This window comes from Astatotilapia calliptera, chromosome 23 (genome assembly GCF_964374335.1).
Source record: "Astatotilapia calliptera chromosome 23, fAstCal68.1, whole genome shotgun sequence".
Classification (NCBI taxonomy): Eukaryota; Metazoa; Chordata; class Actinopteri; order Cichliformes; family Cichlidae; genus Astatotilapia; species Astatotilapia calliptera.
In genome coordinates this window covers 19881459-19907612 of record NC_137443.1, presented here as the reverse complement: position 1 = coordinate 19907612, position 26154 = coordinate 19881459, and the positions used below count along the sequence as shown (strand labels likewise).

The 26154-nt window shown below is 42.4% G+C and overlaps 1 protein-coding gene across 1 annotated transcript in view; it reads right to left on the bottom strand.

The window, feature by feature from the left end:
- Positions 1-3651: 3651 nt before the first annotated feature.
- LOC113015506 (BCL-6 corepressor-like) overlaps positions 3652-26154 on the bottom strand; it is an 86587-nt gene continuing 64084 nt past the window's right edge. The window contains exons 7-13 of the mRNA XM_026157493.2: positions 24030-24385; positions 18505-18663; positions 12929-13095; positions 12210-12355; positions 10680-10757; positions 9616-9799; positions 3652-5366 (exon numbers count right to left, since the gene is read on the bottom strand). Of these exons, the coding sequence (XP_026013278.2) occupies positions 4070-5366; positions 9616-9799; positions 10680-10757; positions 12210-12355; positions 12929-13095; positions 18505-18663; positions 24030-24385 (2387 nt within the window). The 3' untranslated portion in view covers positions 3652-4069. The remainder of the gene's footprint in view (positions 5367-9615; positions 9800-10679; positions 10758-12209; positions 12356-12928; positions 13096-18504; positions 18664-24029; positions 24386-26154) is intronic.

The following is a 26154-nucleotide window of genomic DNA, read 5'->3' as shown; positions in this document are numbered from 1 at the left end:
TGATCGGGCCAATTGGCCTCGGCGGCTGCAGTACGGAAGTCGATAATGAACTCCGCGACACTCCGGCTCCCCTGTTGCAACCCGAGCAACCTTTCATCAGAACTACCCTCCGATACTGGGTGAGTAAAGGTCTTTTTAAACTCGCACAGAAAATCATCAAACGAGCAGGTTGGGAGCGGGTGAGCCGACAGGTACGCCTCGGCCCATAACAGCGCCTTGCCCTGTAGCTTGGCCACCAGATATGCTACCCGAGCTGATTCGCTAGTAAATGAACGGGGTGAATGCGTGAACGCGAGAGAACATTTCAGTAGAAAGGCCGTACAGCGGCCCCGCTCCCCAGAGTACGGCTCGGGTTCTGGGAATGCAGCATCGCGAAACACGGAGCCCGAAGGGGTCGGAGCTGGGGAAGACTGGGGAGGTTCTGCCACGGGCGCAGGGGACGCGCAGGATGGGCCTGGAGGAGGGGAAAGAGCCGACTGAATCTCCTGCAGGGAAGCTAAGATCCTAGCCTGGGTCTTGCCTATGGCTTGACACCGGGTGTCGAGAACCTGCAACGCTTGCTCATGAGCCCCTAAAATGGCTCCCTGCTTGAAGACTGCTGCATGTACTGGGTCTGCTGAGTCCATTTGTTGGCCAGTTCGTACTGTCACGGCGACGGATGGCCGGTACTGAATAGGACTCAGGTGCAGAAACCCAGAGCGGAGGCAGTAGATGATTTAATAGTTTATTACGGTTAAGTGCAAGGGGAACAAAAAAAGGGAAACGTGGCAAAGACAGAAAATGACGAGACGTGGAGCCTTGGTGTGGCATGCCCAGGGGAACGTGGCTAGGGCGAGGGAACGAGGCCTGAGAAGTGGAACGGAGCTGAGTGGGGAACAGTCACACTGAGGGGAGAGGATATAGGAGTTAGGCAGGTAGTGAAGGCAGCTCAGAAGTGGCCAGTATAAGGGCAGCAATTCTTACTTGCAGTTAGGGACCTGGAGTGTTTGAGAGGGGGATGATGAAGATCCAGGGGAGGCTGAGTGGTGTGGAAAGGCTGACCTGAGATCCGGGGCTCCAGATGGAGGGTGATGGCAGGAGGGCAGGCAGGTGAGGCACAGAGGGATTTCCAAAATGATCACTAGGTATTCCGAGTCCGGAGGTGGAGTGAGCCAGGGTGGGTACAGCAACTGTAGCACAAAAGAGTCTTTGTTAGTAAGATGAATCACAGCGAGAATTTGAAACACAAGACCTGTTACCAACATGGGTTGATGACGAACTGGCAGTGAGTGAACATCGATGTGTGGTTTAAATCCCTCTGGCTTGATAGCCTGCAATAGGCTCCAGGTGTGCAGGAGCTGGAGTTGGCCCTGCCCAGGGGCGGATCCCAGGTCAGTTCAGGAGCCTAATGGAAACTCCAGCCACCCACCGTAGACCATGACAGTCTCCTCCTTGTCTGAACTCGCCACAATATATTAAGTAATCCAAAGTATTCAGAACACGTTACTGTCATTGAGTAACGTAACGGAATAGGTTACAGAATACATTTTGGGGCATGTATTCTGTATTCTGTAATGGAATACATTTTAAAAGTAACCTTCCCAACACTGGTCACCAGGCTCCTGATTGGTTGTCGCGGCGCGATTTGACGCTGGAGTTCAGATTTTTCCAACTCAAGCGGTAGACGCGTAACGCGCGTATGCACAAAATGCAACACAAAAACTGACACGCGTGGTTTTTTTCGCGAGTCAAACACTCCAAACGTGCTACACTGACGCACATTTCAGGCGTTTTGGCATTTTAGCGACGCAAATCTGCTTCCCAATTTTCGCGGGAGCCACAAACGCGGGTCATCGCGCCTTTCCATTGACTTTACATGTGAACCTGACGCTCTATTCGCATCCATCGCGTTCGGTGTGAACACACCGTTAGAGTCGACTCTTTGAAGTGAACAACGTGAGCGTGTTTTTTCTCTCTCTTTCTCTCACTCTCTCACACTTTTTTTCGCTTCACTCCGCACACGAGCCTTGTGCTTGCGCTGGGGAGAGGGGGGAAGGGCGGTAGTTACACTGGCCGTAGCACAGGAACAGAGCCGGCGGGACACAACAGATAACAGGCAACAATACATTTATTACATTTTAATGAAATTTGCAGACTGTTTCGGTGGAGTTTAATAAACTCAGCCGTCTGCTCCTTGCTATCTAAAATGTAACAGGACACCGGAGTATGTTCTCGAGCATCTCACATTTCTGATAATCATTTGACTGCTTGACGTTTATTCAGCTGTGTAAAAACTAGAAGTTTAATCTCAGCCAAACCGATTTACTCAGGAACAAATAAATACAAAAAACAAAACAAAAACGAACATTTTTAAGTTATCTAAGTGACTTCTATATCATGTTTAACCTGAGTAGCGAAAGACAGCGGCGGGTTTGAAAACGATTTGCCGGGAGTCCGGTGTTCTCACCGGCTCTAGTGAGCCTTGAACCCCGGCTAACTATCGAGCTGGTGGGTAACAGACGTCTCCAAAAACATCTGAACGCTTTTGAAAATATGTGGTGTCTTGATAAACTGAGCAGATATTTGAAGTTTACACAGCTACATTCTCGCCTGAAAATATGTTAAACATTTATTTTGTGACTGAGAAAGAATAATAAGAATGATATTAAAACTAACTAGCATCCGCCATTGTTGGAAACTGAGCAGGGCCGTGCTATGAATTCTGGGATAGGTTGGACAGCAAAGTATACACCCGACCCATCTTTCAAATCTGGGGAAATGAAGGGCACATTTGTCGGCCGCATTTGTCAGAGTCTTCGAATTTGGACAGTCTTCGTCGTGTCGCTGTAACATAATTGGCCTACAAATGTGGGCACAGGAGGATGCGGTTCCTGAATTTGGACACAGCTACGATACCGGACACTGCTTCTTCTTCTTTGGGGTTTAACGGCAGCTGGCATCCTTGTACATGCAGTGCTGCCATCTTCTGTTTCAGTCCGTTATTACACTCTTAAATCCTACTACTTATTCCTGCGTCTTTTGGGATTTTGCAAAGCTTCAAGCGATGAGTCGACTATTAAATTAGCCGTCTACGATTTTGATAGTCGACATAATTGTGACTAGTCGACTAATTGTGGCAGCCCTAATCTAGGGGCCACCATATATATTTATAGATATTGGGTTGGCATTCTCTCAGCTTTAAAATCACTCTGGGTCCTTGGTTAGCTTTGCATTAGCATGCCCCTTTGCAGTTGTTTGCAAAGAGCGGAAGTTCAGTTAGCAGCATAATGCAGTTTTTCTATCATGGCCCCTGTTGCAATTTACAATCACATCATACCTCAACATCACTGAAATGCTGAAATTAGGACCTTAATAGAGCTGTTAATTAATGAATGCCAACAAACCTCAGTGAATGTAAGTAATGCTGTAAAGAAAAGTGAGCCAGTAGTGCTCAACAAAGATACAAGGGAATAATAAAGTTATACATAAAAAAGACTGCATCAAGTTATTGCTACTGACGGTGGTTCTACGAGCTACTGGATCATGAGGTGTACCTAATTTGCACCGGATTACAAAATCCGGTGCAAATTTTATTTTTTACATGACTGTAAAAATGAGTATATAAACTCAAGTCTTTGCAGTTTGCTCAGGATAATTCAGACAGTTAACTCATTTGTTTTCTTTCCTCATATTTATTGGACAGTAATAGATTGGTGACAAAAGCCAACAGGATGCTGAATACAAAATTACACACAAAGGTAACAAACAGCTTCCCAGACGTGAACCAACAATCTTAGCATGTCAACAGGAATGCCATTGTATTTACACCAGACTGCATTTACAAAGAAAAAAAATGATCCGTCAATTCTGTGCTCATAAATTAAAAAACAAACAAAACCCCGAAACAAACAAAGACTATTTACAGTTTACATATAACACACATTTAATACTGGTACAGTCTTGCCACAGAGTTAACTGTCTTTTCAATGTCCAGATATTAATTTACAATGTTTTTACATGTATGTTGGAATGCTTCTCAGTTTATTTCTGTCAGGATATGTCTCTTCAAATTTCCTGGTGTTTTGTCATTTCATGACTTCCCTTTGATCCTGGCACCCTTCCCAACCACTTTACCTGGCTCTTTCTTTAAGTCTCTTGGAACAGTGCCAACTTTCATTCCCAAGTCCCTGATATGAACTCTAACATTCGTCAAGTTCCTCTGCCAAGCAGGGTCCATCTTTATGTTCTTAGTGCATTCACCTTGGGTGACACAGGGATTAGCCTCTCTTTTTGGTGCTCCACTGTTGCTGCCCATTCTCTTTATTCCTTGACATTCCCATGTGGTGGCATCCACCCTGACATCCGACTTTGCAGGGCCAGAGATCCCAGCATTCTTACTTCGCAGTCGCTGGGGTTCCCAAGCACTACAGTCAACTGCAGCAGCTGGGTTTGTAGAGTCCAAAACCCTGTTGCTTATGTTTCCTTGATTTTCCCGTTTCCACACATTAGCATCCACTGCACCATTTGAATGAGTGGGAGTGGAATTCCCAATGTTCTTATTCCGAAGTCGTGGTGTTTCTAATACTGCTGTGTCCAATTTAGCATCAGAAATCCCAGGATTTCGACTTCGTAGTCGCTGTGGTTCCCACATGCTAGTCCCAGCCATCACATCAGATTTGACCGAAGTGATTTGGACCGTTTTATTGCCTTGCTGCGGTTGTTCCCACAGGTTTGAGTCCATCTTAGAGTCCGGATTAGCAGAACCCATGACCTGAGGATTCTTAGAACGCTGTCTTTGTGGTTCCCACAGGCTAGCATTCAATGTCATGTTTGGCTTAGTGGTTGAAGGACCCACAGCAATTTTAATTCCTTGCTTTTGTGGTTCCCATATGCTGGGATTTAGTTTAGTTTCTGCCTTTTCTGCTGGAGTAGAATATCCCAGGTTTTTAAATCCCTGACCCCTGGACTCAGTCTGGCTCAGCACCACATTTCCCACCTTAGGACCAGCATCTGGTCCATGTTGCTCTGGGGATAATGGTGGTGGAACACGCTGCAGCGGTCTTGGTGAATGTGGTGGAGATGGAGTTGGTGGTGGCGAAGCTTCCAGTGAGTCCCAGCGACTATCCACAAACTCCACTGAAGAGCCTAGCATGCCAGCCAGCTCGGGTGTGGCCTCCACCAGCTCCAGAGGGTCTTTGACATCTGGCCTGAAGGAGGCCAACTCCTGTTCATCAGGACCTGTCAGGAGCTGTGACAAGGATGCCTGCCGGTAGAACTCGTCTTCAGGGATGGACTGGACGTTGAGCTGTGGGAAGAGGCGGCGAAAGGACCGAGAAGTCATCCGAAGGCGACCCAAGACATCTGCAAGAAGGAGCCAGTTCCTGGGACTGGAGGAAACAAGAAGGGGAAATGTACAGATCAATTTCAAATGGTGTTTTAAAAGGCTCATAGAGTGATAAGTTCGATGTCAATATATATATATATTTTAATTTTTTTAACACATTGAACAGGTTCCTATGATTTGAACAACTTGAGTGAGATTAGTGCGTGTAGCCCTAATTTTGTCCCTGTGCTTTTGGCCTCTTGGAGCAAAATAATAAGAATTCAGGGGTGCCAATGGGTTGATCCTGTTCATCTGGACATAAGTGTTTTCAGTGGGAGAAACTTTTCGTCACTCATCCACGTGACCTCTTCAGTCTCAGCTGACTGCAGGTTTCCCCAACCTTATAAACAATAAGCCGTTAAACATTTCATTCCCCACTCCCACTGAAAACGCTACGCCCCGATGAACAAAATCAACCTATTGGGATTTTCTTACCCAGAATGATTGAGCATGCATCAAGACAATTCAGGGGTGTCTCGATACTTTTCCATGGTACGCTATCATGTCAAAACTTGAGGAAAATTTTTTGTTTTATTGGTAAAAATCTGGTCAAGTGGCTTGAATATGCCACTACAAAAAGTTGTCAAACTTGCAGCTCCCGCATTAGGCTTCCACTACATGTAACAGTTTTTAAGAACACATGTATCGTGTTTAACAAGTAAGCAAGTTAATTTTACTGTGTCACTATTGTGCAATTTTTTACACTGACACAATCTCCCAATGCATCCTGATTGGCCAGTAATCACTACAACTGAAACCACTAAAAGTGAAATGAATTCTACTGCAGTTTCACAGGGCCCTATCTTGAGAGTACCGCGCGTGAAACCAACAATCCAGTCGTGACATATTAGTGAGTGTTCTCTACTGCCGCATAGTGTACATTGAAAAAATAAGACTTCAGGTTTGAAGAGGTCTACATTGCCCATAATAAAACCCCTCACCCACTCATTGCTGCTCGAGCCCATAATTTAATATTGAACACTTTGGGCTGCTGTATAATGACTGCAGTGGTGCTTGACAGATTATATATTATATATTCAGCTGAGGCAAAATTTTAAATTTGGCTTCCACGGATGCCAAAGAGGGAAGAGGAAGGTGGGAGGAAAAAAGAAGGTGACAGCTCCTCTTTTATATATTCTGCTGTAGCAACTGAAAACATCAATGGAGCTGTTATTGATTCACAATGTCTGTCAATGTGTGTGCGTGTCAAGGGCAGATTAACACACACACACACACACACACACACACACACACACACACACACACACACACACACACACACACACACACACATTCAGTGCCATGGACAAGGCCACATGTTGCTTTAAAGCCAGTTGCTGCCTGAATTTTAAACAGCTCGGTGAAATGTGTGTCGCTGCCCGGTGGCCTTGTATCCAGGAAGAGCCATTAATACAACATCAGACGGCAGAGAGGAAAAAAGAGAGTGAGCGAAGAAGAGAAAGAGAGAGGCGGAGAAAAGCGACAGGGGAGGAAGACGGAGTGGAAGCCAATTAGCTGCGTCGCCACAGCGATGCAATCCTCGTTAACGACCTCTCCGTCTGTCCTCCCTCTCCTCCGCCGAGGATCTTTTTTCTCTCCTTCTCGCACCACCCTTCATCCATTCTCCCTCCTCCGCTGCTCCCTTCTTTCCTTTCCGAGCTGCTTTCCGCCGCCTTAATTGGTGTCTGAGTGTGTGCGAGTGTGAAAAGACGTGTTAGAACAACACTGAGGAGGAATGTGTGAGTGTGAAGAAGATAAAATGAGTGTGAATAAGAAACACAAAGTGTGTACACAGGTGGGGTATTTGCTAGTCCCTCTTTCTTTAGTCACATCCATTTAGCACTATTTCCTGTAGCCCTTGGTCTTTTAGAATTAGTGCCTGTAGCCCTAATTTAGTCCCAGTGTGTTTGTCCTAGTTCTGTAGCCCCAATATTATTAATAAATTAGTCTTTGGTCTTTTTTTTTTTTAATCTCAGGTTAGACTTACTTAACCTTGCTGATTTAGTTTGAGTTTGTTAAGCCCAGTTCTCCTGTACTATGTAGTCCTTAAACCTAATATTTGGTGTTTCTTTTAGTCTTAGTCCTTTTGGTTATACACGGGTTAGTCCCCGTTCCTTTAACCTACATTTTTTTTGTCCCTAGTCCTCTTAGCTTTCTACCTAATATACTTAGTTACGTTTCTGTTTTCTTTACCTCCTGTAGTCATTTTTTTGTCCTTTGTCCTTTAACTCTGTCACAATCTGCGGAGGCAGACCGTGCGGTGGTGTGTGTGGTGGACCCAGGTGCGAACACACGAGAGTAGACTGGAGTAAACTTAACTGAAAGCGAGCCTTTATTGTGGCTGGTGACAAGGAGTGCAGACAAGGCAGAAAGGCAGTGACAAACTAAACTATGACTAAACTGGGAAAGTAAAACAATAAAAAAAACTATGAAGACACAGGAAACCATAACTATGAATACTAAGACTGGCTGTGACAACATGGAGGGTGGGAACACAGACGACGCGACACAGACTATATGAAACACAGAGACTAAATACACATGAGGGATGATCAGGGGAAGTGGCCACACATGGGAGCACAGCTGACACACATGAACCTAACGACAGGACAGGAGAATTGAAACTAAATACACTGACATTGAATACAGACTTTCAAAGTAAAACAGGAAACATGGAGATTAGACAAGACATGAACTAAACATAACCACGCAGACATGACGCATGAACCAGGGAGACTTAGTACAGGGGGAGATGACTTAAACAACTAAGGAACAAGACTAAACAGCAATCTAGAAATTAACTAGGTGAGCTAAACTAGGGCACAAATGAATACAAAAGATACATATAAGAACTCAAACACTGGGTCACAGACCTAGCCCATGACACTAACATTCAGTCCTGAATTTAGTTCTAGTTCAGTTTCTTACGGTACATGTTGTTTAAGCCTGTTCGATCCTTGTTTGTTTAACGCATACATTTTAAGTTCTCGTTCATCTCGCTTTGGCTTTTGTCTTAGATCCTTTGGTCCTTTTGGATTTAGCCCTGGTTCTTCTCATCCCAGCCTTCTTAGTCTTGGCCTGGATCTTTTAATCATAACCCTAACACACTTATGGCCCTTTTGTTTATCCTATTTCCTTTACTTCTAATTCCTTGACCCAGTGGTCCTGTAGTACTTCTAGGCATTTCATTCTCTGTCAGTGGGCCCCAGGGCAGCTGTGGCTACAATGTACATGTTGTTTTAGTTAGAAAAGACTAGGCTATTTTATATAGACATCCTCCATGGTTACACATGCATATATATTTAGCATATATATATCTATATCTATACCTATCTATACCTATCTATCTATCTATCTATCTATCTATCTATCTATCTATCTATCTATCTATCTATCTATCTATCTATCTATCTATCTATCTATCTATCTATCTATCTATCTATCTATCTATATATATATATATATATATATATATATATATATATATAGATAGATAGATATTATTATAATTTTTTTTTTTTTAACTTATGTCCCAGACACTAGTTTATTGAGGTCTAATTTATTTTATCCACCTAGTACCTACAGTAATAGTTAATCAGGAGCACCACTAATCCTAATCCCATTCTAATGCCTGTTAATTCTAATACAGTCGATCCAAGTTTCTGTTTCCGCTATTCCGATGTGTTTAATCTACATCCTTGAGTCCAAGATCTTTTACGACAACAAAATTTGACATTTGTCCCTTTTCTCCATCTTTTAGGCCCATCAGGTTTTATCCTCTATATCCACCTCGCATTGTTCTAACAAGCTTTAGTCTTTCATGTCATTTACCTCTTTTCCAACAATGAGCTGCAGGTGCCCAATAAGGAAACATTTATTTCATTTCCACCAACAAGATCTGGTGCCAGCACCAAAAAGCTGGCATGAGCATGACACCACAAAAGGCACACAGCTGCAACCCGCAGTTCCTTGTTCACATGGATATTTTCCCACCTTTATATGTAATGTTTGTTTCTCAGAGCTGTCAAAATGCAGGTTGATGTCAAAGGCATCAAGCCAGAGCTGGCTCTGCATGGACAAGTATACTGTGCTGGTGGAAAAAGCTACCTAAACTCTTGCTCTATTAAATCTGTCCTCATTATTAGATTCTTAAGTTGATATTCTGAGCATACTTGCTCCTGTTTTTGACCTTTACGTTCTGGTTATGTAAGCTTCTAAGAGGGACATAAGGACTGTGGGTATTTTGGACTTACCCTTGGGAAAGTGACACCTGGATGTTGTAGCAGGGAAGCAACGGTCGGTCGGAGAGTTCAAACTCAAACACTTCCCTCCTAGCACGTTGCTCCTCCTCCTCCTCCTCTTCTTCATCTTCTTCCTCCTCCTCTGGTCCCGGTGGATCAGCAAGGATATTATATACACCTTCTTCACTGGATGGCTCTGCACAAACAAGAGTCCACAACAACACATAAAAATCATCATCGAAGGTCCTTTTCTGCACTAGTCCCAGTTTTAGTCTGGCTTTCTTTCCCTATTGTGAGTTGCTTTAACACCAATGGCCTCCTTGTAAATACTCTGGGAGCTAGCAGTTTGACTTGGTCACCTGTGATTTCCATGGTTGATGCTGACGTGATGGCAAACAGCTGTCTACTGCTCACTACCATGTGGTCTTAATTCTTTAATTGTAACTTTCCAAAGACCATTAATTCTCGAGCCCCAAACCTTCAGTTTAAATTTCTTAGTCCTATCCTAAACTTCAGTTCAATTGTTACTGGACAACGAGCTGCTCTTGTATTTACACTTAATTCTCATTTAACTGTTAACTGAAATATCGATAAATGCAAATGTTTTCAGTACCAGTGTCTTAGAGTTGGAATCATTACACACAGGTTTAGTAGTTATGAGTGGTGTAATGGTAGTTCTTGTCATTGCAGTTGGGTTAGGGGTAATTATATATTCCTAATTAAATTCATGGCAGTGCCTTTACTCTTAACTGGTTTAGAGGTTAGAGGTTAGCTCTAACCGGTTTTGTTGTAGTTCCATCAGCTGTAATTGAGTTTGCTGTGGTTCTTTTAGTCCCGGCTGGTTTATCAAAGCTTCCTTTTGTCCTGATTTTTTCTGAGTCCCTGGATTTTTTTTTTTTTTTTAACAAAAGTTCAACTGCATTTCTTTTCATCTAACTTTTGTCTTCAGCTGCAGGCCATGCAATTCCTTTAATCCTAAATTATTTATCTTTCCCAGCCTTCCTGCCTTTCTCCTCTGACGATGTCATTAGTGTGTATGTGTGTGCACGTGTGTGTGTGTTTGTGTGTAAACTAACCGCAGACTGAGCTGCCGTAAAATTCCCAGTAGATTCCCGGATCGCCCTCCGACCTTCCATGGAGGTCAGAGAGATAGTCTGCAGGGAGAGAACGGCAGAGTCAGTGGCTTTTGTGGCTGATCAAAGAGCCGACCAATCAGAGAGGATGAAGGCAGCGAGATGAAAACAATAGAGCCACACACAGACGCACACGCATAGACACGCACACACAGACTCGCACACACAGACCCACAGTGAAAGATGGGAAGAAGAAGATGAGTGTTTGTGTTCAGACGGTGCCGGCTCGTCGCCGCGGCGCTTGGCGCTGAGTAGACGGATGCTGGCAGGAGTGTGTGTGTGTGTGTGTCTGTGTGTGTAGCAGTAAGCTGTTCTGGGATTCAGTAGCCAAGCCTCATTAAACCCCTCTGGAGAGAGAGAGAGGGAAAAAAGGGAGATGGAGAGAGAGAACAAATAGAGGCAGGGAATGGTAATCAGACAGGCTGGCGAGCGCACACACTAACACACAGAAACACACACACTCAGGCTGCATCGCTTTCCTTTCTGTTTCCTCCTTGTTTACTCCACTGTTTTTCTCGCTCTCACGATATGTTTAATTCTTTGTTTTTTCCACTTTCTTTTGTTCATTTTTCTTCGGAGGACAAAGGACTTTTTATGTGTAAATTTTAATGACTTTTGTAAACACAGCGAAGCGCATCAGGACAGAAAATGGGAGCAAGTGGGACAGTCGGTGGTTTTATCCTGTTTTGTGGATCTGAGTGTTGACAGCTGGCAGCCTGACTGCTTCATGAGGTCCCTTCAAAAAGGCAAGCCTTTCAGAAATGTAGATTCTTGACTGTGACCAGAAAAAAGCAAGGAAAGACAACATATATGGTGTTCTGAGTGCACCTTATCGATTCATCTACAGTAGTTCCTGTTTCAGGACACCACTCTGTGGCTCTGTTATGTCTCTCAGCAAAGAAATTCTGACTTGATAATCGTTTATAGGGAACCTTACAGGAAAAGCACTGGTGGAGCAAGATGAAGCTATTTCTTACTAATAACTACATCCCTACAGTGAAGCATGGTGGTGGTAGCATCGTGCTGAAGGAATGGTTTTTGGTGACCGGGGCTGAGAAAAGATGAATTTAGAAATATACAGAGCGATCCTGAAAACCTTTTCAGGAGGACAAACGATCTCAGGGTTTAGGTGTACATTTTAAGACAAAAACAAACTGAAGAATACTGCCTGGCTTTACGAAAAAATTCATCACAATCTTGGACACGAACTCAGCTAGAGTCCAGACCTGAGCATGTGAAAACGTCTGTGTAGTGATGCTCCATATTCATAACTGGCAGAGTATGCAAGACCTGAAACTGTCACTGCCACCTAAAACTTTTAGTCAATTAATGGCTCTGAAAACTTAAGTCCATCTGACCAGATAAGAAAGTGACAGATGTCAAAACATTAGCAGCACTTGATTTATGTGTAAAAAACAGCAACAGTTAACAGACAGCACACACAAATGTTCTTCCTTCTCCTTATTGTCCTACCCTCCAGAAAGGTTTCCATGGCAGCGCTGTGGGTCATGTTGATTGGTGCTCGTCCTGAGTAGGAGGTCAGAGTAGGGTCAGCGCCACAGGCCAACAGGAAGCGCACCACCTCCACGTGGTCGTTTTCCACAGCGTCATGAAGTGGCCTGATGAGAAAAGAAGAAAGAGAGACTGAATCTGTCCTCATCACTTGAAGGACTTTTTAAAATCTGTTTCAGCAGCAGCTGTTGCTACCTGACTTTAAATTACTTTATTTTGTGCTTAACAGTTTCTAATATTAATGTGCTCACTGGAAGAAGACACATAACCCATTATATTCACATAACCTTATTTAATTTAGATAAGGTAGATAATAAGATGTGAATCTGGACTGGATTTGAGTTCTTGGACTAGCTCAAACATAATAAGGCATCTAAAACACTTCTGACTCTGTATTCACATGGACAAACAATAAAAGCAATTTCTAAATTTATAAAGGTTATTCATTTCTAAAATTTGGTTCAAATGTGATTAAGCCTGCAAAACATTTACGTTTGCTGCAAGTCCATCTGATTTTTCATGACCTCAGTTTCAGCTTTGTCCCCATTTACACATCTTTCATGAATTACCGATAGTGGATAGGATTCAAACATCCAGGAAACCTGTGCAAGAACTCATATTACACTTTAATTTTATATTTTAATCTAACAAATGCAGAAATCTCCTTTGATGCAAGGTACCTGGTTCCATCTTGAGCACTGCAGTTGACATTGGCTCCATGCTCCACCAAGTGGCGTACAATGCCCAGCCAGCCACGGGCACAGGCCTCATGTAGGGCACAGTACCCAGCATTGTCTCTATGGTTGACATCACAGATTCGCCGCTCGAGACAATACAAGACCACCTCCTGCAAATGTGGAAACAAATTGAGACCACAGTAAATTTTCCCTCCTGTCACAAACCCATCACAGAATATGAACAATTTTTCATCTTGCATTCATTCTAATGTTGTAATCCTTCTGCAATAGTCCAGTGTGCACAATTTTGGCTATACACGCAAGATGTTGTGTCAGGCTGCAGTCACACAAGCCTTGAGACCTCTGTGAATACATCCCCTATGATACCCTGGAAACCACAGGTCACAAGGGGGAAAAAAGTGTATTTTCTTGCCAGTTGTTGTGTGGTTGCTCAGGGCCGATGGTAGTCACCACATGGAATTTGTTCTAAAAAGGATGCTGCATCAAAAACTTTCTAGTAGACTGCCATAGTCCTCTGCAGTTTGCATGGAAAATGGTGATTTGTCTACAAAGACACAAAGTTTGATACAAACCATAAAAGGGGACTAGTCACCTTCAAAGTAAAGGTTGTACTTTTTAAATTGTGCTGGTTGCAGTTGTAAGGCTCAACCTTACCTTGAAGGTGAATGTTTGCCATTTCTGTTTTGCTTTGCACTTTATCAGGTCTCACTATTATTTGGCAAGTAGCTGGTAAGTATTTGCAGACTGCAGCAATCTGCCAGTGAACAAAGCAATTTCAAAGAGCTTTTTAGTTCAGCATCAAATACCACCTTATGACTAATTTTACCTAGCTACTGCCAGTAAGTACTTGCCAACCATTCAGGAAATACAGATTTTCTCTTAGTGACCAGTGGGTTTCTGGCTGTTTTCTAGGTCTGTGTGACTTAGCCAAACGTGGCCACCAGTAGCAACTCTGGTTTTAGAAAGAGGTGATTTTTGGCTACATTTACCAACCAGTGCCACCAGAAAAATTTACTGTCTTTAAAAGATGTCCCCAAGTTAACAGTGCAAATGATAACTACAAATTGTACAACAAATGTAGAAACGTCTCAACATTCATTTCCATCTTCCCTGAATGTGACTTCAATTCATCATGGGAATATTAATTCTGTTAGCTGCACCATATGTTATCAATCCACAAACATCGTGCACTGTTGCTGGAACCAATCAGCAAATGACCACAAGAAGTTACTGAAATCCAGGAGAGAAAAAAATGACCTAAAAACAACAGAATGCCTAATATTATTTCCAAAATAAAGAAAAGAGTTTACTAATAAAATACATATAAAATTGACTTATTGTGAATATCATTTCCACTCTTTACTCATGCTGACTCCCCCCCCTTACACATCCCACTTGACCTTCTGCAAGAATTGCACAGGACTAAATATATATCACCACAAACACACAAAAAAGTGATCAGATAAACAATGTTTTGTTGGGTTAATGTGGTAATATTTAGTTGTCTCTATGTAGATGATACAGTCATCTATACAAACAATAAAACCAACCACCTCAATCAAATTGTCCTTAGCTCTAAAAAATATATAGTAGCCCTTAAAGACACACTTTTGTTTCACAGGGCTTTATTATTCCACACTATATGGAGAACATACCAACATGGAAACATCATGTTACAAGTAAAGAGCAGTTCCACCTTAAGAATATAATTAAAGCCTCACTGTTTCTGTTCTTCTATACGTGTGCACGGAAACCTGTGTGTTAATGTGTGTGTGTATGCGATGATGGATGATGGCTTCATATGCAAACTGAGCTCATTAGCTTCACTGCTGCACCTCAATGAGAGAGAGAGAGCGAGCGAGAAGCTAGGCGACACCTGTGAGCCCTGACAGGAGCCGTCACACAGAGCATGAAATATTCACACCATGTGAATGTGTGTGTGTGACCCTGAAAACCCCCCCAAAACAAAACAAAAATCCCAAACTAATTTTCAAGCCCATTGAGTGAATTTGAGTGAAATAACAAAAAAAAAAAAAAGTGCTGTGATGTTTGTAACACAATGTCACAAATTCAAGTTGATGTTACCTGAGATGACAGCCAGGAAAGCGGGACAGTAATATCAGCCTGCTTCCAACAATAGTTTACAACATATATTTACTAGCAGGTGGATATTTTTATCAGACTTTTCTGAATCAGATGTTTAATGTTAAAATTATTAAAAACAACAATAAAAATAAAAACCTTCATTAATCATCAGTTCAGCATCATTTAGAGGTAATTTTGGTAGTTGGCTGGTTTTCTTGGCATTCTGATGGTGAAGGAAAACCAAGAAGTCAAGGGAACGGGACCAAAGCTAAATATGGTCCAATATAATATTACACTGTCTGATACACTGTAGATAACTTTAAGAAAACCAATTATCATGAGGTTAATCAGAAAAAAAGGCTTTAGTTTGCTAGGGAACATACATAGACCGGACTCTCAAGCAATGGAAAATGTCATGGCGTTTGATGAGTTCACATTTAGCCTGTTCAGAGGTATGGGTGCATAAAGGTACGACGAGAGGTGGATGAAGTGAAGCACCCATCACGCCTGTTGCCTAATTTACAAATCTAAGTGGGCAACAATATTATCTGTTGCATCAGTTGGTCAGGTCGAGGTTCAGTGATATTATGTGCACAAAAAATGACGTCAGCTGACTATCGGACTGAATAATCAAGTTTTTTCCCCTGATGGCGCGGGCATCTTCCCAGAAAACAATGGCAGGATTCATCGGGCTCACACTGAGTGTTTCAGGGAGCATGTGACATCATTTTATATTTTATTTATTTTTTTACACATGATTTGGCCGGCACAGAGTTCAGTCCTTCACCCTACTGAGAATCTTTGGGATGTGCTGTAGAAGTCTTTATACAACAGTCTTACTCATCATCTGTTCATGTGTTCACAATCCTGGTGAAAAATTATGCAAAACTGGACAGAAGCTTATTGAAACGATGCCATGATGCACTTGTGTTGTCATCAAAGCTAAACATGGTCCAATATAATATTACACTGTCTGATTTTTTTTTTCTTGGTCATGCAGTGTTTTAAAATGGTTCTGCATCTGATGAGTATTTTCATTTCCAATTATCATTCAAGAACACAGAGGAGCCTTTCCATTTTTTGTACAATCAGCAAAAAAAAAAAAGAAAAGAAAAACCCATTCACTTTACAGCAAAATTTCACATTTGAGAACAGAACATGAAAGCATCAGTTTTTTGCTTTGATTATGAACTGCAGTCATCTTGATCAACTGTTGCTGCTCTGAAATGCGGCAAAGAAAAGCTGAGACTCTTTACACACTTTTTCACTATTTCTGCACTTGCAATAACGAGACCAGTGCCTGATTTTTATCTCTTTTAACTGTTCCTTTCGGATCCAATTATTGCTTCGGTAATTTGAAAATATTGTTGCTGTAGATCGGTACACACGTGCGTTTCAGTTTGTGTTTAGATGAAGGTGAGACTTCATTTTTATGAAAAATGAATCAAACCAGGGAAAAAGAGGAATGAGTGAGTGGTGAGCCGAGGGCTAATTCAATTAGAGAGAGAGGGGATGTGAAAGGATGGGAAGCAAGTCTCTCTCTAATCTTTTTCATCTGGAAGCGGGGGATTAAAGTTCAAGGAAGGCGAGAAGAGGAGTGTGTGAATTAATGATCTCCGCTAAGAAAAAGAGTGAGTGAGGCAGAACAATGCTCAGCGGAGGAGGATGAATGGATGAATGTGTGAAAACGTCCAAGTGTATTTCGGTGTACATGTCTGATGTTCATAATGCCAAACTAAAATCTAAAAAACGAAAAGATTTTCTTTTAGCCTGACATCAAAGATAAAAAAAAAACATTTATTTTTAAAGCATTTTGATGCAACAATCCAGAAGCCATGAATTCAGTGATGTTTGTTCTTGTTCTTAGAGTTTATAATCAGAACTGAATTTACTGATGAGAATGACATTTAAAAAAACCACTGAAGACAGTTGGATACAAATATAACAAAGAATAACTGGACTGGAAAACTAGACTTACATGTCAGAGAGGAAAACTGGACTCAGATTTTCATGTAAGAGAGGCAGCAGTTTAAGCAAAGATGCCAATTCTTCAGACAACAGGGACAGCAAGGCAACAGACTTAATCTCTCCAACATGTCCTGGGTCTCCTACCAGTTGAACATCTCACCAAGGAGGCATCTACAGCTGGCTGTGATAAGCTTTCTTGTGGTCACTACTCACAGCTCATGTTTATGTTTGAGGGCAAATCAACCAGTAAATCTACAGCATCTTCACCAATCTGTCTGTCAATGTCTTGCTCGAATCTTCCCTCAATTATGAACTTCTGAACAGCTTTACTTCATGTGAAACTTGCTGTCATCCTGGAGTGGGCTTCATCCTTTTCCAGCTGAGAACCTCAGAATTGAATGTGCTAATTATCGTTCCAGCCACTTCGCACTTGGCTGCACACCACCTCAGTGTGAGCTAGAGGTCAAGGCTCAGTAAATCCAACAAAACCACACAATCTGCAAAAGCAGAGACAAAAGTCTAAGACCACCAACCACTGCGGCTGTACAGGACCCAAATATCCTGTGACAACAAGCCCGATACCACATACCCTTGAATCCCTCCCCACGGGATACCTCAAGGCACATGGCTGAATAGCTTCTCCAAGTCCACAACGAGGATGAAAACTGCATCTTTCCACCTAAAGTTGAGGATTGACCAATAGGTGAAATCTCACCTTGAGTATGCCCTGATGTTGACCTTCTCAGAGAAACTGAGGAGTGGGATCCTGCTGAAGGAGAACATCCTCCGGTTGCCTTTCTTAAGAAGAGAAACCCCTACCCCAGTCAGTCCAATAAACAGCTGTTGAATTACTTCAGAGATTTTAACGACAGAAATGTGTGAGTCATCCTCCCCAGACTGCTTCCTCTGTGGATGACGTGTCAGTGGGTTTCAGGGGATCCTCAAATTATTCCTTTCCAACCATATCCACAGCTGAGGACAGCAGCACTCCACCCCCTCCACATAAACAGGAAACTACACATGAACAGGAAACAAATTCTCCAGAGTTGCCTGATGGGTTGCCAGAATCAATGCTGACCAGAAGTGTTGTTCAATGGTTTCATCAAACTTCAGTTTTTGCTTCAACCTCTGCCAAAACCCCGCTCAAAGAGGAAAACTGGACTAAGATGGTAAAGGCACCAGTTGTACCTCTTTACTCTTAACTATCCTTTACGTGCTTTTTACACTGCAAGACACACAACATGCAGTTTACTTACCACATGCACACGTGCACACTGATGGAGGGAAACTGGACTAAAATAGCTCTCAAGGGGAAAATGGACTACATTGTCCTCGAGGGAAACTAGCCAAAAATGGCCCCGATAAATAAATGGACTAAAATGTTACAAACTGAACTAAAGTCAATCAAATTTGCACGTACAACCAACAGTTGTGACTGCCTAATTTAAAACTGTTACCCACCTCTCCGCACACCTGTGCGTGTGTGTGTGTCTGCATTTTATTACCTCGTATCCCAGCCGGGCGGCTCGCTGTAGCAGCGTCTCTCCGGCGTTTTTGTTCACAATGAGCCGGCGCACCTCTGGAGGGACGGGACGGGCGTTGTGGGTGTGTTGTGGGGAAGGAGGTCGATGACTGGGCGAGCGAGATGAGTCTGACAGAGCGACCTGTGTGTGTGTTTGGAGGAAAAAAAGGTGACATTTAAAGTGATTAACATGTGCTTGAGTTTTTTTTTTATACCCACAAAACAATTAAACACACACAAAAACATGTGCTCACTGTCTTTCTACATCTGTCATTGCCACATCCCCCCCCCCCCCCCCCCTCGAAAGCACACATGCACAGCCCTACTTTTTCAGGCTCGGTTGAAAATAGCACTGTCACCACCTCTGCTCCCGCGACTCTGTTTTCGTGTGATTTGTGTGTGTGTGTGTTTTCCTTTGTGAGTATGTGTGTGAAGCCTGAGGCTGATGACAGAAAGCTCAGGAGGAGATGGAGGAGGAGAAGGAGGAAGAGGAGGAGGGAGTGATGGTTTGTCTTAAAGTAAAAGACAGAGCAAAGGAGGAACAAATTAGGATTCTCTCTCCCTCTCCTCGCTGTTGGCATGCCTCTCTCGCCCCTCTCCCTACTGTTCCCCTTCATGTGTTTCCTCTTTATCTTGTTTCCTCAGGCGTGTTGTTGTGCGTTGTTGCCACTCAGGATCACACTTTGACTCTAACGCACAACAAAGAAAAGCTTTAGCAGGATTAGTAACGTCTTTTTTCTTGTGTGGGGTTCCACGTGGTGTCATTTTAGGTCCTCATGTGTTCTTGATGATCAGTTCTCTGCACAACTTTTTGGACTTGGAGAACTTGCTGCAGCTCCTGTGTGAATTTTTTCACATCATCTCATAAAATTAGATAATTTTTGGAGCTCAGGGTTTTGGCTTCACATTTGGTTAATATGTTATTAGTTTTAAGGTGGTATTTACAAGGTTTTTTGGACCACTGTTGTATAGATTTTAACTTGGTTTTCATCTGGTTTTGGACTAAATATTGGAACTGGTTTTGAGCTTATTTTACTACTTTTAGACTTTCGAACATGTACAGTATTCAGTGTTGGGGAGTAACGGAATACATGAACTGCTGTTACGTATTTAAAATACAAAATATGAGTAACTGTATTCCGTTACAGTTACCGTTTAAAAAGGTGGTATTCAGAATACAGTTACTTTGTTGAAATAAATGGATTACACGGTGGTATTTTCCTGTTTCATATTGTCGCGGGTCAGGACTGTTTGGGTTTTGTTTGACAGCTACGGTCTGTTGTTCCAGGCGGCAGCGTTACGGTTGCCATGGTTACAGGGTGACGCGCGTTCTCTCTGCGACTGTGTGTTTCCTGGGTGAGAGAGCGCCTTTTTGTTGTTGTTGTTGTGCTAAGCTAATAGGCAGAATGCTACAGGCATAGCCCTAAAGAATGTAGCTTCATGGGCAGTGTAGTCCATGTTGCAGGGAGAATGGACTGCCATACCTGTTATGTGTCTGTGAGCGCGAGGAGAGAGAAAAAGGCGTGTGGAAAACTACGAGTTGTCATCGAGCAGAAATGGGAGCTTGAAGCATGTAAATATAATAATAACCACTGCAGCCAAGAAGAGTGCCTGACGAGCCCAGTTGTAAGTAAGCTATTAAGACTCGACTGCATTTTTTGGCTACAAGCCCAACACGGAACCGACGTATTAGCCAGAGGTCCCTTTACCATGGTTCAGACCTTCAGTAATAGTAATAAATCACACAGCAATAGTACATTCATGTAGTTGTAAAAAGAATGATAATATATTAAGTAATCCAAAGTATTCAGAATACGTTACTCTCATTGAGTAACGTAACGGAATACGTTACAAAATACATTTTGGGGCATGTATTCTGTAATCTGTAGTGGAATACATTTTAAAAGTAACCTTCCCAACACTGACAGTATTGGACTGATTTTAAACAAATTGTGATTTCGACCTTGGACTGGTTTCTGGGTTTAGAATAGATTTGCAGTTGTTTTGGAATTGTTCCAGAGTGTGTAGTGGACTGGCTGCAAATTTGATCTTGGAACTGGTTTTAAACTGGTTTTAGACACAGTCTGGACTAATTTTCGAAAAAAATAATTGAGTTTAGTTTTGGACTGATTCTGATTATGACTTTGGACCAGGCTTTAGACGGCAGTGGATTTGGTCTTTGGCTCAAGATGTATTTGAGATGTATTTTGGGGTTGGTTGTGGATTTTATCTTGGAATTGGATTTTGACCTACTTTTGAAGTCTTTGATGTCTTTTAAGCTTGTTTTAGACTGGTTGTACATACTACCATCTACCAACTTTAGCTTATTTGGCTTACTATACTGTAATCATTTTGCTAAAAGAACATGCAACATCTGGCATTTTTGGTGTACTTTTTGAATCTTCTACACACCCACCAGCTAATTAATTACCCAGTTCACTGGATTGGACCCCAATTTGCATCCAGATGCCTTAATTGACCATGGCACAGATTCAACAAGGTGCTGGAAACATTCCTCAGAGATTTTGGTCCATGTTGACATGATAGCATTAAACAGTTACTGCAGATTTTTCAACTCCACACCCATGATGGAAATTTCCCATTCCACCACAAAGCTGATCTTTTGGATTAATGGTGTTTAAACAATGCCCCACCAGTAAGGGGCCCAATATGTGCCAAGAAATGACTCCGCAACACATGCTGTTTAACATAAGCACAGTCAGATCCAATCAGCTGGATATTTTCTTCTTCTTCATCTTTAGACTGCTCCTAAGGGATCATCTGCCTCCATCACAGTCTTCCTCTAGCCTCTTCTTTTGTTGCACCAATCTTCTGCCTCTGTCCTCTTTCACTACATCCATGAATCTTCTCTGAGTTTTTCCTCTTTTCTTCCTGCCTGGCAGCTCCATCTCCATCCTTTGCTCTATCCACTATCCCTCCTCTGGACATGTCCAAACCATCTCAGCCTTGCTTCTCTGTCTCCAGAATGCTCAACCTCAGCAGCTCAACCGCAGATGTACTCATTTCTAATCTTGTCCAGTCTCTAATCTTGTCAATTAAAATCTAAACATCTTCAGCTCAGCCTCCTGTCTTTTCACCAGTGCCATCATCTCCAAACCATACATCACAGCAATTCTTACTACCATCTTGTAAACATTCCATTTCAGTCTTGCTGCTGTCCTGTCACAAATCCCCCTGCACACCTGTCTCCACCCACTCCACCCTCCCTGCACTCTCTTCTTCAGCTCTCTTATGCACCGTCTTTTATTTTGGATGGTTGACCCCCAGGAATTTAAACTCATCAACTTTCACTACTTCTAATGTCTACTCTGACTACAGATCACAGTGTCATCTTTAAACATCACAGTCCATGGAGACTCCTGCCTGACCACATCTATCAGCCTGTCCATCATGCAAACAACAAGGAGGTCAGAATTGGATGATTTGGCGAAAAATCAAGATGACTTCTCTCTTTTGTATCGGCAGAGTAAACTGGATATAGCAGCAAACTGGGAAATCAGATCAAAACTAACAATGCAATTACTACTACTGCACCACACTACACAACTATCAGCCAACCAGAGGATACTGGGTCCTGCAAAGAGTTAATTATTTCGACATTAAGGTTCAAGGCTGTGAGTTCAACAAGTGTTCATCGCTCAGGAGCTCTTTGGCAGAACTGCCAGATTAATGAAAAACAAAACCAAGACCAACAAACACTAAACATTCATAATATTGGCAGAAGCAATTTGATAATGGTCCTAATATATTTACATTAAAATTAACTGGTCACTTTAATAAATGAGGACATTTTCTTGATCTTTTTCCAGTGATGAAAAGTATTTTCTGTGGTATTCAAGCAGAAACAAACCTAAATATACACAAATATATTCTGTACTTTTAATCAAATCAGAAGCAGGTAGAGCTGGATGAAAATGCAGCGCTGAGCTGCTGACGCCACCGTAACAGCCTCCACCGCTTAGCAGCCAGACGGTGTGTGCGTGTTAATGTTTTTATGTGTGTCAGGGTGTTTGTGTGAGTGTGTAATGTGCGTGTGCAGGCGTCTGTCAAACGAAGCCGCTCGCCGCCACGCATCGGCAAACAGGATGCGAGCTTTGCCCTGGAGGTGTGTGTGTGTGTGTTTTCTAGCGCAGCAGACTCCAACAAGGAGGAGGAGGGCTGAGCGAGAAGAGAGAGAAAGTGTGTGCGTGTGTGAGCGTGTGTTTGTGTCCTCGCTGCCCGGAGGAAATCTCCGGTGCAGCAGCTGTCAAAACGACACAATCCTCCGCCCGCACACACACACAGTATGAACACACACACGCACACCAGCAGTACATGTGGAGAATATTATTCTTCCTTCATAACCTTCAGTCACTCCATCCCTCCCTCCTTCCTTCGCTCGCTCTCTCCTTCAGTTTAATCTGCAGCGAATTGAATTACACGCGCATGCACACACACATACACGCAGACAGTAAAAACACACATACGTCCCTGCTGAGTTTTCCCAGTGAGCTCCAATCAGGACGATAATTGCAGCGATTAACAGAGACGGAAAAGAGACGAGAGGGAGGACAAACAACAAGACCGAAAAATAGAGTGTTGGAAAACCGTCCTGGCCATTTCTGCAGAAATTATGCTTTTACTTGGACTTGTTGCCATCTTGTTTTAGTCATGTGCGACTCGTTTAGGTTTTGTCATTATACCAAGACAGTTTTATGGGTATCTTGAACTGGTTACTGGTTTTATGGGCATTTTAGCTTAGACTTCTCTTGAGGATTAGGATATCTCACACTTATCTCATAGACTTTGACTTCTAGCCATCGTATTTCAAACCTATAGGGACCATTTTGTCCAGAGAGACTGGTGGGTGTTGTGACCTGGACTTGTTTTACCAAATATAAAACAACGGTTCCAGATGCCCTTTTCTTTTCGGTCCACAGACGAGCACCTGATTTAGACACTTAGATTTTACCTTCAGCTGTGGTGTATTACTACAGATATAAAACGATATCAAGGAGTTAAACAAGCGCTCCCTCTTGACATCATCCCTCTGGGTGAGTGTGTGGGCGTTTGAGTCATTCTGAGTCACATCATTTGCATGTGTTACCATTTCTGCATTTAAGTAAACAAGAAAACCAAAAACAAACTCAATTTCTCCACATTTGTGTGCATTTGAAGGGTGCAGTTTAAATCTAAGGTGGCCTGCCTGTCTCATTATTTTTATGTGTGATGGCAAAATAAAATGAATCACACTTTTCTATTTTCATATTTTGAGAGGAAATGAGTCAGAGGTCTTGTCCTCTATTCTTTTGATGTGGCCAGTAATCCCCTTGCTAATACGCAGCGGAAGAAATAGAGCACATAAACTAAGCATATACACAGATGACCTCTTGCACTTTCTCTCAGATGCTCACAGTTCTATTCAAGGTGTCCTTCAAAAATCCATTCGTTCTAAATAAATAATAAATAAATCACATTTTATAAAGAGAAAAAAACAAAAAAACTGACCTTCCCGTTCCTTTCTTCCTCATCACTTCCACCCTCGTCTTGTCCCTCCGCCTTTGCTGCTTCTCCTCTGGTGTGTTTCGTCTTGCAGGGACGCTTGCCTTTCGGCTTGTCTGGGTCATCATCATGGCAGCGGAATGGATGGGGGTCAGGTGATGAAGAGAAAGAGGGAGGAAGAGAAGGCAAGGAAGGAAGGAAATTTGACACCTTGTGGCTCTCCTTCAACTTCTGATGCTTGTCCTGAAGGTGGAAGGAAGTGAAGGTGGCAAAAGATGTGGGAGCAGGTTGCCGAGGTACAGAGCTGGATGGTTGCCGGGGTAGATGGGTAGGAGATGAGGGATGGGGGGCCATGTGGAAAACTGAAAGAAAAAACAAAAGACAAATCAGGGATTAATTGTTTCTGGTCATAACATAAATTCTGGCAGAACTGATTCAAAATTACAAATGATATTAATAATAATTTTTTTAAAAAGTCATCAGGTATCAACTTGTTTATCGTGGTGGAAATACTTGAACAATGACTAAAAGCATTATGTTAGGTATAAAATCACTGTTTTGGCTGTGAACAGAACGCATGTCCTGCAGGTATCTGGTCACTAATTAAAGTTACATTAAAATGCTGACGGTCACAGTGATTCCAATTTATCCAGAGATAAGAATGACTTTTTATCACAATCCATCTAACAGATATCTCAGTCTTGAATCAGACGTTGTTAATTCTATTTTAGTTTTTATAAATCCTGAAGTGCAATTTATATGACGCTAGGAGAAAATATAATGGATTCAGTAATCTCTAGAAACAAATTTGTAGGTGAAAGTACAACATCCTCTTCTCTCCAGGGGAACATCCTAGGCATCTCCAGGCCGGCAGAGCGATATAACCTCCAGCGTGTCCTGGGTCTTCCTCAGGGCCTCCTCCCGGTTGGACATGGCTGGGATATCTCACCCAGGAGGCACCCTTGTCAGATGTCCAAACTACCTCAATAGGCTCCTTTCGCTGTGGAAGAGTAGCAGCTCTATTCTGAGCTGCTCTCAAATGACTGAACTCTTCATCCTATCTCTAAGGGAGATGCTAGCCACCACAACCTGACTTTGGATAAGCCAAGATAATAGATGGATGGATGAGGGTTAAAGAGACAGGATGGCTTGTTTCTGACAGAGAATATATTGAAGACCTAGAGTTGTTGTGAAAAAGTGTTTGGCCCCTTTCTGATCTCCTATTTTTTATGTTTGTAACACTTTTTTTTTCAGATCATTAAACAAATTCAAATATTAGACAACGATAACACAAGCAAACGCAAAATTCACTTTCTAAACTAAGGTGTTTATTATTAAGGGGGAAAAAAATCCAAAACTACACAGCTCTGTGTGAAAAAGTGATTGCCCCCTAAACCTAATAACTGGTTAGGCCACCCTTAGCAGTGACAACTGCAATTCAAGTGTTTGTCATAACTGAGTCTTTTACAGCACTGTGGAGATTTTTTGACCTACTCATCTTGGCAGAATTATTGTAATTCAGTGAAAGTGGAGCGTTTTGGGGCATGAACCAGCTTTTTAAGGTCATGCAACAGCATTTCAATCAGATTCAGGTCAGGTCTTTGACTAGGCCACTCCAAATTCTTCAGTTTGTTCTTCTTCAGAGATGGACTGAAGTGCACTTCTTCTTGAGGTCATGAACAGATGCCTGGACATTCTTCTTAGGATGTTTTTGTAGACAGCAAAATTCCTGGTTCCATGAACCATGAATGTTGTTTCTTATGGAAGAGCCATGAACAGTGACTTTAACTGAGGCCTGCAATTCTTTGGATGTTGTTCTGGGGTCTTTGTGACCTCTTGGATGAGTCCTCACTGCACTCTTGGGGTAATTTTGGTTGGCCAGCCACTCCAGGGAAGGTTCACCACTGTTCCATGCTTTCGCCATTTGTGGATAATGGCTCTCACTGTGGTTTACTGGAATCCCACAGTTTTAGAAATGGCTTTATAATATTTTCCAGACTGATAGATCACAATTACATTTCTCATTTGTTCCTGAATTTCCTTGGATTATGCTTGATGTCTAGCTTTTGAGGAGCTTTTGGTCTACTCCACTTTGTCAAACAGGTCCTATTTAAGTTATTTCTTGATTGAC